Source organism: Astyanax mexicanus, chromosome 7 (genome assembly GCF_023375975.1).
Source record: "Astyanax mexicanus isolate ESR-SI-001 chromosome 7, AstMex3_surface, whole genome shotgun sequence".
Lineage (NCBI taxonomy): Eukaryota > Metazoa > Chordata > Actinopteri > Characiformes > Acestrorhamphidae > Astyanax > Astyanax mexicanus.
This window is the reverse complement of record NC_064414.1, coordinates 10,833,460-10,846,258: the sequence shown is the minus strand read 5'-3', so window position 1 is coordinate 10,846,258 and position 12,799 is coordinate 10,833,460. Positions and strand designations below refer to the sequence as shown.

Here is a 12,799-nt window from a genome sequence, read left to right as displayed (position 1 = left end):
TGCAGATTAGCATGTGGTTTATTTCTTCTTACTTTTGTTTTTGTTTGCTTGTTAGGTGCTAATGGACATGTTTGACCAAGAGGAGGTGGGGTTGGTGTCTCAATGTGTAGAGGAGGTCTCCTCCACAGGTGAGCTCACCTATGATGACTTGGTGCGCCTGGAGATTGCAGAGGAGCGGCAGTACCTGCGTGAGCTCGACCTCATTATCAAAGTTTTCCGCAAAGCCTTTCTGTCCAACAGCAAACTCTTCACACCTCAGGTATGGTTCTGCTCACCTGCTGAAACTAATGTTCTTACAGAGAATGTTTGACAAAAATTTAAACATCTCCTCAGCCAATATATGTTTGAAAATAGCTAATAGCTATTGAGGACCCTTCTGGGATGGTTGTTAAAAATTCTGTAGCCCTTTTCTTCTTCCATATCCAGTCACTCCTTATTTTTGCCATTTAAAAAAAAATCATTAAAGGCTTTGTTTGGAATTAAATGTATAGTTTTGTGGCTTACATCACTGCTTTATTAGCTAAAGGGCAAATTTTATAACTTCAGTTCATTGGCTTTAACTTCACTGAATGAACCTTCTGGAGCAAAATAGTGATCAGTATAGTTTTTGTTTTGAGAGAAAACTCTGTACTGATTTATCATCTTCTCTCTACCTCTGTCTCATGCTCTGTGTAGGATGTGGAAGTGGTGTTTAGTAATATTCTGGAGGTTCATGAGCTGACAGTAAAGCTGCTGGGGTTGATAGAAGATGCGGTAGAGATGACCGCAGACGGGAGTCCACACCCTCTGGTGGGCAGCTGCTTTGAAGACCTCGCTGAGGTGTGTGTCTCTGTTTCAATCTGTCTGTGTGTGTTAGGGGTGTGCCATATCTTATCGTACACAATAGTATCGCTTTTTTTGTAATATTGATAAAAAAAATACCCTGAAATATTTGGTTTTCCATTAAAAAAAGGGCAGATTATTTTATTTTACTTCAGTCCTGGATATATAGAGTGTGTTTTAATATCTAAGATATGTTGAACACTTAAGTTACATATTGTTACATATGCTATATTGTATGCCATATTGTATGCATGATATTGTCTAATCAAATTTGAGTCGCTGAAGCCTGTGCTTTTTAAAAATTAATAGAATAAGACAATTTTTAAGATTTCAAAAAATTAAGCAGATATTTGAATGATGGTGGTGCTGTAGCTTAATGAATGGCTTGTTGAAATGTTTAAATTATGCTTAAACAAACATTAGTGGCAAGCCCTTTTTAAAAAAATTACACTGCTTATTTCTCCCTGCAGGAACAGGCCTTTGACCCATATGAGACCCTTTCACAGGACATTCTTCGCAGAGAGTTTCATGACCATTTTAGCAACCTCATGTCCCGTTCCACTGTAGCACTGCACTTCCAGGTGACCACTGCACCATATTTAGATTATGGAGCTGACACCATGTTGAAACACATTTATGCTCATTCATATATATCAGAGATATATAAAACAGGAGTAGTATATATAATACTAGAGTTGACTCTTAAGTTGTATTAATACTGAACTGTCATACCTATACTGTAGGTCTGACTATGGACATCTTGCTGACCCACATATCTCTTATGGCAATAATTAGGACCTGTTGTAGTCAGGGGGAGGAGTCTTAGAACAAGCAAGGAGGTGATTATTACCAATCACAGTCAAGGAGAGGCTCTTCATCCCAGTCATTTGCTGCCCATAACATACCCACAAATGACTGGGTTATTGTACATTAAATAAACTCCACCCATTCACACCCACTTTACTCTAATAATTCCAGTATAATTAATAACAAATTGGATTTTCTTATTCATGGGTTACACACTCCTGCTCTAATTTGCTCAGCAATGTGTTTGTTACAGTCACACACATCTCTTGGTGCCTCCCTGCCAAGAAGGACTGCACTGTAGAAATTGCTTTTAAACATTGCACTTTATAAATAGACAGCTCTCTGGTCTAGGCTGATATTAGTCAGATTGTTTGAGATTAATTTGACCACATAGACACATGGATACCTCCAGGACTCACACACAGGGCTTCTGCGTCATTTTGCAGCTTTTTTGGCAGTAACACACAAGTGCTGACAACTTTAACACCAGAACAAAGCTTCTGTTTCAGTCCTGTTTTAATGTGCCCTCGGCACTCAGCAGTGTCCACGTTATACAAGCACCCACTTGCAGCCATAGGGAGGAGGAACGAATCAAAGGAGATTAAGTTGTATTTCAGCCTCATCACAGATATTCTGTCAAAAATGTTTAATTTTAAATATTAAAATGGGTAAAAAGAATAGATACTTTCAGAGAAACATCAGTATGTACTGAAGGAGGCATTTCCTAACAACAGATTAGCATCTTATACATCTCCTGAAAACCTCCTGGTTGGTCCTTTTCCTACACAGAATTTTGTCAGTCTGTTTTGTTCATGAAAACCTGTGTCGGTTGGGACAGATAGTCTTCATTTTAAGGAAATGCAAGCAGTGTGTATGAAGGACATATCATGGCTCTGCTTAGAGTGTATGTAGAAAAGAAACAGCAGATGAATATTGATTATGGGGGGGCTGTTTTCTGGAGTATGTGGCATGGTTAATGGGATACTGTGATCTCACTCAGACACACACAGCCTAGTCTCCTACTCAGATTACTGTCCAGTCCACTAGAGATAGATCTAACCCCGCCCTTTTCCCTTTATGTGTGCAGTCGATTGCTGAAGGTTTCAAGGAGGCTGTGCAGTATGTTCTCCCACAGCTGATGATGGTTCCTGTTTATCATTGTATGCACTACTTTGAACTCCTCCAGGTTAGTGTGTCACACAGGTTTGTCATGTAAAAGGCTCATATCCTTGAAAATTTACCTATATCCACCTATTAAGTCACAGCCGTTTGGCCATCATAGATTCACACTGAAGTGTTTAAACACATGGAAATATTACAGGCTGGCCAATAAGAATGTATTTTTCCTGTTTGATCTGTATTTCCTCTGTACTTTTTAATACAATTTGTCTGTATGATAATTTCCTTTTTATAGTTTTAAAATCTTTTTTGAAATTTAAAAAAAATGAACAAGTGAACAAGCCCCTCAGTCTGAGCTAACAACACAGCAAAGACCATTAATGTTAGCTAACGTAACAGGCTAACAGCACAGACCTATAATATTACCTAACAGGCCAACAGCACAGCACAGACCTATAACATTACCTAACAGGCTAACCGTTAACAGCACAGACCTATAACGTTAGCTTATAGGCTAACTAGTAACTGCACAGACCTATAACGTTAGCTAACAGGCTAGCCGCTCACATCACAGACCTAAGATAAATGAGGCTCAAATCAAAGGTTTAGAAAATAAAGCTCCAAACCTGCACAAAAGTCAAGAGAACATCCTGCAGACTTCTTTGCCTGAATGTCCAACTAAGGTGGGCCTGTTTTTTTCCCACTCGTTTTCAGAGAACCACATCAACATCAAAGAGCACCCCATCATGTGAACATGATTCTTTCATTTCATTTGGAGTTAAACAGCCTACTTGCCTGTATACCTATCTGTCTAACTGACAGTCTAAATGTCAATGCAAAGACATACAGAAGAACTACTTTCTTGTTTTTACAAAATCACCTACTTTATCTGTAATGTCGAAACCATGATTGTCTCTACAGCAACTGCAGGAGCGCAGCGAGGACCAGGATGACAGGGAGTGTTTAAAACAGGCTCAAACTGCCCTCCTGATCTTGCAGAGCAGCGTTGAGCGTATATGTGGAAAAAAACAGCCCCGGCGCAAAACTAGGTAACACACACACAAACACAAAAATGAACACACTGCAGATAAGTACTGTGCATTTTTAGAGTGCACAGATTCAGGTTATGATTAAATTGCTATAGGTTACAGGTGAAGAAGTATAGATAGGTCGTAAAAAATACGAAAATTATGTATTAAGCATAAAGAACACAAAGCATGCTCTCAAAATCTATAATTTAAAATACTTACTGAAGACAGAAACTTGCTCACAAATATAAGCAGAGCTTTCACGTTACCAGTTTTCATTGGTAACTTTTTGGCTTGTGTATTTTCTACACCCTCTATTTCAGAACATAAAAAGTAGTGGATTTAGTATCTAAATTTTGGCAGCTCAGTTGGTTGAATGTGTGTTAAATGCATTTCACAAGACTTAACCACAGGTAACCAAAACAACCAGACACTCATACACACACCTGCCTCTCTGGATCTTTTGATTTTAACACGCTGTTCCATGTTTGTTAATCGTGTGGTCCACTGAGCCTCGTGTTGCCGCATTTACGAGTTTGAACTGCAGAGCGATGTGCAATCGCTTATGTATGCAGGAGGCAACGGGTTTAGATTCGGTCAAAGGTTGCCAAGTCTGTATAGAATTCTCAAGGGGGTGTTGCAGTTTAATTTAGAATCCTCACTAGGGGAGGTTCTGAAAATAGCTGTACAGTCTGAAGAGACTCATGTGAGATCACACAGAAGGGAAGTTGTTTAAACTTTGAGATAAGTTTATTCTTGTTGTCTTGTCTGTTGGCAGTGTTTATTTTCGATGTGCAAAAAAACATGGTAAAACTAAGCTAAGTTAAACACTCTTACAATAACAAATGATTTATGTGGTATTCTTTATGCTCTTTTTTAGCGAGCCGCTGTACCGGTTGTACAGCAGGCCAGTCCGCAGTAAACAAGTTGCTATAAAGCGTATGAACGAGATCCAGCGGAGCATAGACGGCTGGGAGGGGAAGGACATCGGTCAATGCTGCAGCCAGTTCATCCTAGAGGGGCCGCTGGTGCGTGCAGGGGCAAAGCATGAGCGGCATAACTTCCTGTTTGATGGCCTTATGATTAGCTGCAAGGCTAATCAGTGCTCTCGGCTGCCAGGGACGGGCAGCGGAGCAGAGTTTCGCTTGAAGGAGAAGTTTGTGCTGCGCAAGTATCGGATCGTAGACCGTGATGATTCAGGTGAGCTGCGATTTGCCTTTGAGTTGGTCGGCCGTGAGGACAGCAGTGCCATCTTTTGCGCCCGCTCAACAGAGGAGAAGAACGCATGGATGGCTGCACTGGTGACACTGCAGTACCGCTCCACACTGGATCGTATGCTGGACACTGAACTGCAGCGAGAGGAGCAGGCACAGCCCCTTCGGCTGCCTTCTCCTGAGGTTTACCGCTTTACTGTGCAGGACTCGGAAGAAAACATTGTTTTTGAGGAGCACACGCAGAGCAAGACCGGAATACCTATCATTAAAGCTGGTACTGTGGACAAACTCATTGAGAGACTCACATACCACATGTATGCAGGTGAGGAGCTTGCTGGACACATCTTCATTCTGTGCTCACCAGTCAATACTGTTTACACCAAGTGCAGAATCACAGTGTTTGATATTAAATGTTACTATGGCAACAAATTTCACTCTGGACATCAGTAATTTATTAGACTGAATGTATCTGTAATGTCTCAGAGCAGAATTCTGTACCATGATCATTTTTGTGATTTTCTGTAGTACTGTAGCTTTTGTGCTGAGAGGAACCTGTCGGTATTTGTATATTTCTGTAGGCTCTACACTCCCTTCTTAGTTTCTTCTTCCTCTTTTTTCACAGATCCAAATTTTGTGCGCACATTCTTGACGACATATCGTTCCTTCTGCAAACCACAGGACCTCCTCACGCTGCTCATTGAAAGGTAAGCCATGTGACACATGCACAAGCACTTCCCCAAGCTGTTCTTTTGGAAGCCTGCAACATATACTCAGTGTTTTTTTGTTTGTTTGTTTTTTTCCCATGATTCCCTAGGATTGAGATTCCGGAGCCGGAGCAGTCGGAGGAACATTTGCAGGCACTGTGGAATGGAGATCAACCTATGGCAGCCGAACTCCAGAGATTCCGACGAGAATATGTGCAACCTGTGCAGCTCAGGTTTGTGTTTATTTTTACACATTTTTCTATGCTATACACTCAAGACGTTCCGAATAGTGTATAGTGTTCACAGTACTGACAAATATACAAATGAGTGCGAGTGTGAGTGTATAAAAAAACTGGCTGACAGGCGTCTTACAATTACAATTCTTTACTTTCACTTAGCCCGCCCCAAATTCAGTAAAATGCTGTGAAGGCTGTTTGAATTTTGTCTCACAGCTCAAGTTCAATCGGTGTTTGTGGCCAATATAACCTGAATTATCATGGACTGTGCATAACCTGACATTCAACAACTCTAAAAAATAAACTTAGCTAATAGTAACTAGGGAACAGAACTAAGTTAAATGCACAACCTGCCACATATCTGAACATATTATTAGCTAAGGTTACCTTTTTCTAAATGTCTTGGTTGTGAGACATAGGCCTCATAAGGTTTGCTGTGTTTTCTGATTATTTTTATTTCACATATCTTAAATGTTTTTTTTCCAACTTAAATCCCATTAATTGTTTTTCTTCCAGTAAGAGGAAGAGTGTTCCCGCATTCTCAGTGCTGTTCTTTTGGGTCCGGATGCTATTAGGGTTGCGATATATGTTGCGATCACTATTCAAAAATACAATTTATTACAAATAATTTACCTATTTGATGTGATCAATTCAGTCATATTTATTGTCTTGTTTATAATGGCTGAATCTAAGAAACAGAAATCATACCAAATATGAATATCTATCTGGTTAGTATGTATACTTTCTTTACTATGATAATATGTACATATTTATGTTTATGTGTGTGTTTTTTGTGCAGGGTTCTGAATGTGTTCCGTCAGTGGGTGGAGCATCATTTTTATGACTTTGAGAATGATCCAGAATTACGCTTTAGGCTTGAGGAGTACATCACCAGCACCTTACAGCTCAGAGGTACATAAAGAGGCAGTTTTTCAAACAGGGATTAAGTCTAGACTACAGAGCATTTTAAATGGAGGTTTTTGTACTGAAAGGAAAATATAGTCATCAACTAGACCTAATACAGTCAGGGAAAATATTGCTCTTTTGTATTGTAGTTTGGGCATGCCTGGTAATTACATTCTCTCTGCATCTGGGAAACACTTTCAGATACCGTTTTTTTATTTATGAGTACAGCCAACATGTTTGAAATCCTATTTATTTAATGGGAGTGCATGTATGTGTTCTCTGTGCAGGCAAGTCCATGCGTAAGTGGGTGGAGTCCATTAATAAGATAATTAAGCGGAAGATACAGACACAGACGAATGGTGTAAGCCACAACATCACCTTTGAAAGCCCTCCGCCTCCTATAGAGTGGCACATCAGCCGTCCTGGACAGGTTGAAACCTTTGACCTTATGACCCTTCATCCAATTGAGATTGCTCGCCAGCTCACCCTGCTGGAGTCCGACCTGTACAGGTGAGATCTACTTTTACCTGCTTTGTCTCTTTTTTTTTTTAACCAGACAGAGATACAGATATTTAAGTCTAATATTGGCCCTCGAAAATTGCACTTAGTTTGAGGGGCACCCAGCTTTTTAAATAGTTTCTAATGTAAATGTTTTTATTGGTTTAAAAAGAAGCATGTTAAAGCCTATAAAGATTTATTTAGAGGGAACACAATATTACACGTTTCACAGTTCATGCTTTAAGAGACTTGTGCTAAAAATAACCAGGAAAACTCTATTACCTATCCAGGGCTGTCCGTCCCTCTGAGCTGGTGGGCAGTGTGTGGACAAAAGAAGATAAGGAGAAGAACTCTCCAAACCTGCTAAGGATGATAAGACACACCACCAACCTCACACTGTGGTTTGAAAAGTGAGTAACTTTTTGCCAAGGGGGATGCATTTTTACTGTAGTCTTTAGATAGAGGTATCCGCAGTCTCTAACACACACTTTCTGTCTCTCTCTCTCTCTCTCTCTCTCTCTCTCTCAGGTGCATTGTTGAGGCTGAGAATCTGGATGAGAGAGTAGCTGTGTTTACACGGATTATTGAGGTTCTGCAGGTGTTCCAGGAGCTCAACAACTTCAACGGTGTCTTAGAGATTGTGAGTGCCATCAACTCTGTCCCAGTGTATCGCCTTGACCACACATTTGAGGTAAGAAATATATAGAAACTAAAGAGACACTAAGGTACCCATCTTATTTGAAGTGAGATTAAAGTTTGATTGTGTGTTTGTGTGTGCAGGCAGTTCCAGAAAGGAAGAGGAAGATTCTAGAGGAAGCAGTTGAGCTCAGTCAGGATCACTTTAAAAAATACCTGGCCAAGCTTAAGTCCATCAACCCACCCTGTGTGCCTTTCTTTGGTAAGATACAAAATCTCATCGCTGTCCAATAAAAAAACAAGTATCTCCAGAACAGCAACTTTACAGGAGAGAAAAAAACCTTCTAAACTTTCAATGGAAGTCAATGTAAAAAGAGTTTATTTCAGGTCATTTTAAGTATTTCTATTGGTCCGTTCATCAGAAAATTTTGGCACAGTGTAAGGGACAGTTTGTCTGTTAAAATGATTTAGTAAACTAAAAATTGACAAAATGAAGATACTTGTTTTTTATTGGACAACAATGATCTGCTCCTTTTATTTTGTTGTTATCTGTGGCTCTCTGTCATTAAGTACATTTGTTTCATTTTGTTTTTATGAAATTAACTACTTTACATGTCTGTCTGCATGGCCTGCTGATGGGGAGTGACGCATGGCCTGCTGATGGGGAGGGATTCTACTGCTCTATTCTATTCCACGCAGTATTATTGGCGTAGAGTGGTTTGCTTAACTAGCCAAACAACCAAAGCCACGTCTGCCACAGGAAGAGCAATTGTGTTACCTGCTACACTATTATAACATGCAGAAATATACTAATTTATTTTTGTATATATTTAAACAATTTGAAAAATTATATAATTTTATACATTAGAAATTTAAAATGAAAGCTGTAGAATTCAGATAAAATGAATATCAAGAATGCCTATAAAAGTTCATCAAATCTCAAGAGAAATTAAATGGATAAGTAAATCTGTTATGATTCTGTTAATAGTCTTATCAAATATATGACTAAGCTACTGGTGTGTGTGTGTGTGTGTGTACTCATACAGGTATCTACCTGACAAACATTCTAAAGACAGAAGAGGGAAACCCAGACTTTCTGAAGCGTCATGGCAAAGAGCTGATCAACTTTAGCAAGAGGCGTAAAGTGGCTGAAATTACTGGGGAGATTCAGCAGTACCAGAACCAGCCGTACTGCCTCCGAGTGGAACACGACATTAGAGTGGGTCTCTTTTCATATTTTTTCTTTCATTTTCTCTATTATATTTCCTTCTTTTATCCCACTTTTCATGAATTTCTGTATTTTTGTGCTTTTTTTATTTGCAGAGGTTCTTTGAGAATCTGAATCCCATGGGCATTATGAGTGAAAAAGAGTTTCCTGAGTATCTGTTTAACAAATCTCTGGAAATTGAGCCACGGAACTGCAAACAGCCTCCACGATTTGTGAGTACTGCAAACTTTTTTATGACATTTTTATAAAATGGCAATTTTTAAATGTATTTAAAATTCCACAGATAATTTGTCCAGAAAACATACACAAATGGTTAAAATATGTGAGTGTAGTCAAACCAGTATTTAAATTACATAGAAAAGAATACATTATATAGCAATCAGTGTTAATTTTGACAGGTGATTTTGATTTAGTTTTAGTCTTATTCTTTTGACTAAAGTCTATTATAGTTTTAGTCACATTTAATCAGTTATCTGTTTTAGTCTTTAACTTTAGTCGTCAATGGATTTTTTAATTATAGTTTTCATCAATGAAATTAACACGGATAGCAATAAAGAATAGTTATCTCTAAATTCAATGGTTAATATATAAGAATAACACTTTAACAATTTAAATGATGCCTAAAGATAAAGATAAACTAAATGTTAAAATCAGCTGTTCCGTTTAAAACTATAAAAAATAATCCCTACTACAGATCTTAACTGTATTTTAATTTATGAGTATGTGCTCTTTATTGCCCCAATAGCCCAGGAAGACGACGTACAGTCTAAAGTCCCCTGGGGTACGTCCTGTGCGGCAAGCATCCAGCAGTGGTGGGACAGCGCGGGTTCACCCGGTACCATTAGAGCGAGAACCACCGCATAAAATAACATTCAGGAGCATCGCAGAGACTGAGGCAGAGAGCACCACCTCACTGCCCACATCACCAAATACACCCACACCTCCACAAAGCGCTAGCTCAGACCTTTCCTCTGTCTTTATGGAGCACGACCCCAGCAGCACCTATGGTAAGGCCTACGTTGGAGCATGTTATATTGTTTTACATTGCCACAGTTGTTTATGCGTCTTTGTGGAACAGGTTTAAACAGTGCAGTGTTGTGCAACAAATGTTTTTCAGTACATTTACATAAGTGGCATCTACCATGAAACTAACCAGTAACATCTATAATCTTGAGTAAATAACCTAGAAATCTGAAGATATGCTGCCAAAAACCTGTGTGCTAATATATAGATGCAGATAATCATAATACACATTTTATATTCCAATAGTGGATCTATAAGCTAAATCTTATCTATTCAAAACAGAGCAGAGCTAGAAAATTTGACCATTAGCAATAACAAAGTCTGGTACCTGCGGGAGTTACAAACCACAGAAATCAGATTTTAGTTTAATGATGTGAAAATCCAAGCGTGCTAGGGGTGTCACGAAATTACATCATGGTCTCGAGGATCGAAGTCAAAAAGATGAACGACGTTCCCTCCCGCTAAGCTACGCAAGCACACGCGCACGCTACGCAAATGGCGCAGCACACTACCCAAATGGCGCAGCATGCTACGCAAATGGCGCAGCACACTGTAGCCGATGCCACGGACGAAGAGCAGCCCTTTCTTCAGAGAATGTGAACATTCTCATCTTCTTAAAGAAAAACTTGAAAATATAACAATAACAGTTGTTTTGTCCAGCCTCAAATATGTTAATAGTTTTGGTACCTTAAGGAGCATCTTTTTCAGTTCAGTTTGTTAACGCTCTAATTGTTCTATTATTTTGTACATGACTGTTCCTTTATTTTTTATTATTTATTTTATGTTGCACATTGCTGTTTTAATAGTGCACACTGCTGCTACCAAAAAAAACACTAGATGGCATTACATATATATCTTAATTAAATTATTTAAATTTGACCATTAGTGCCTAATGTGGTGTATTACAGATCACTTGTATCACTTTGCATCACTTATATCAAGCCCACCTTTTGAAATAAGATATTGTAAATTTGATGAATCATACCAATAACTGACCATAGACTAATCTAAAACTGGCATAGGCCTCTCTGCTGTAAAAAAAAAAAAGAAAAAAGAAAATCGAGAATCAAATCGAATTGTGACCCTAAAATCGAATGGAGGATTTAGAGAATCGTGACACCCCTAAAGCGTGCCATTTCAAAATTGAATTATTCACATCATTTGTTCATGATTGTAATTTTAAAAGTCAGTATTTACTTGGATGTATTTTGTCCAGTTTCCAAATATAAACTGAATGTATATTCATTAATCCCAAAACTTAATTCATTATTGCACACAGAATTGTGTAGAGCTACAAAAAAACATAACAACAAACAACAACTCTTTAACCATATGTGTTTGTTTTCTCTGTGCAGGTAACAACAGCATATTTGCACCTGTTATTCTGCCACCTTCAAGTAAGTCTTTTTTGTGTTTGCATTTGATTTTGTTGGTTTTTCTGCACAGTTCCTTGCATTGAAATACTTCTCTCCAATCTGGCCAGTAAAGGTTTATCTCAGGAACAATAAAATCAAATACATTAGTAACAATCCAGAGGACAAAACATGGATAGTGCTTTTCTCTATAACATTAGAATGTGGTATAGTTTGGGTACCCTGAGTGATCCAGGAGCTGTCACTAAGATTCAAGGATCGCCTGTTTGAATTCTGCAGCCGAGAGAGGATAACTCTGTGTGCTCGCTCTGGGTGGATTGATGGATTATGCTTTTAAGCATACGTCTGTTAGCTAATGTGATGTAGTCAGGTTGCTGTGCTGTGCTCTGTGTGCGTTAGCTTCTCGGTAAAGCTTTTCTTGCTGCATACGTTGGTGCTTGGAAGTTTGTGAACCCTTATGGCTTGTCCATTTAATCTTTAGCAAACTTCTAAACTGCTTTTTTTTTTTGGAGAACAGTGGCTTTCACCTTGCAACCCTGCCATGCACACTATTTGTTGTTCAGGGTTCTTCTGATGGAGGACTCAAGAACATTGACATTAGCCAATGTTAAAGGCCTCCAGTTGCTTAGAAGTTACCCTGGGGTCCTTTGTGATCTCACTGACTATTGCACACCTTGCTCTTGGAGTGATATTTGTTTTTCGACCCCTTCTGGGTAATAGGGGTTTTGAATTTCCTCCATTTGTACACAATTTGAGTCCATACCCTTCAGAGTTAGTTTTGTAACCTTTTCCAGCCTGATGAGCATCAACAACTCTTTTTCTGAGATTCTCAGAAATCTCCTTTGTTTGTGCCATGATGCACTTCCACAAATGTGTATTGTGAAGAGCAGACTTTGATAGATTCCTGTTCTTTAAATAAACCAGGTGCCCACTCACACCTGATTGAATGAAAACATCTGCCTCTAATTTTAAATTCAGACTAACTGCTAATCCTAGATTCACAAACATGTAATATTGGATCCTTTTCCACAATATATATAAATGATCAAGCATAATAGTTTTTCTTATTTGTTTAACTGGATTCTCTTTATATTTTATATTTTATTTTGTGAAAACCTGATAATGGTTTGTCATATATATGCAGAATTATAAAAAAAAATAAAAGGTTCACTTTCAAGCAAACTGTCAAGCATCACTGTATATTG

General features: G+C 38.6%; 1 protein-coding gene across 1 annotated transcript in view; it reads left to right on the top strand.

The window, feature by feature from the left end:
- Window positions 1-12,799, top strand: part of sos2 (son of sevenless homolog 2 (Drosophila)) — a 28,593-nt gene that overhangs the window by 12,809 nt on the left and 2,985 nt on the right. Inside the window, exons 5-21 of the mRNA XM_007247596.4 lie at window positions 56-259; window positions 676-819; window positions 1,293-1,403; window positions 2,717-2,815; window positions 3,670-3,797; window positions 4,657-5,312; window positions 5,613-5,694; window positions 5,805-5,927; window positions 6,730-6,842; window positions 7,124-7,346; window positions 7,625-7,744; window positions 7,863-8,025; window positions 8,115-8,232; window positions 9,017-9,189; window positions 9,294-9,410; window positions 9,944-10,205; window positions 11,577-11,618. Coding sequence (XP_007247658.3) covers window positions 56-259; window positions 676-819; window positions 1,293-1,403; window positions 2,717-2,815; window positions 3,670-3,797; window positions 4,657-5,312; window positions 5,613-5,694; window positions 5,805-5,927; window positions 6,730-6,842; window positions 7,124-7,346; window positions 7,625-7,744; window positions 7,863-8,025; window positions 8,115-8,232; window positions 9,017-9,189; window positions 9,294-9,410; window positions 9,944-10,205; window positions 11,577-11,618 — 2,878 coding nt within the window. The remainder of the gene's footprint in view (window positions 1-55; window positions 260-675; window positions 820-1,292; window positions 1,404-2,716; window positions 2,816-3,669; window positions 3,798-4,656; window positions 5,313-5,612; window positions 5,695-5,804; window positions 5,928-6,729; window positions 6,843-7,123; window positions 7,347-7,624; window positions 7,745-7,862; window positions 8,026-8,114; window positions 8,233-9,016; window positions 9,190-9,293; window positions 9,411-9,943; window positions 10,206-11,576; window positions 11,619-12,799) is intronic.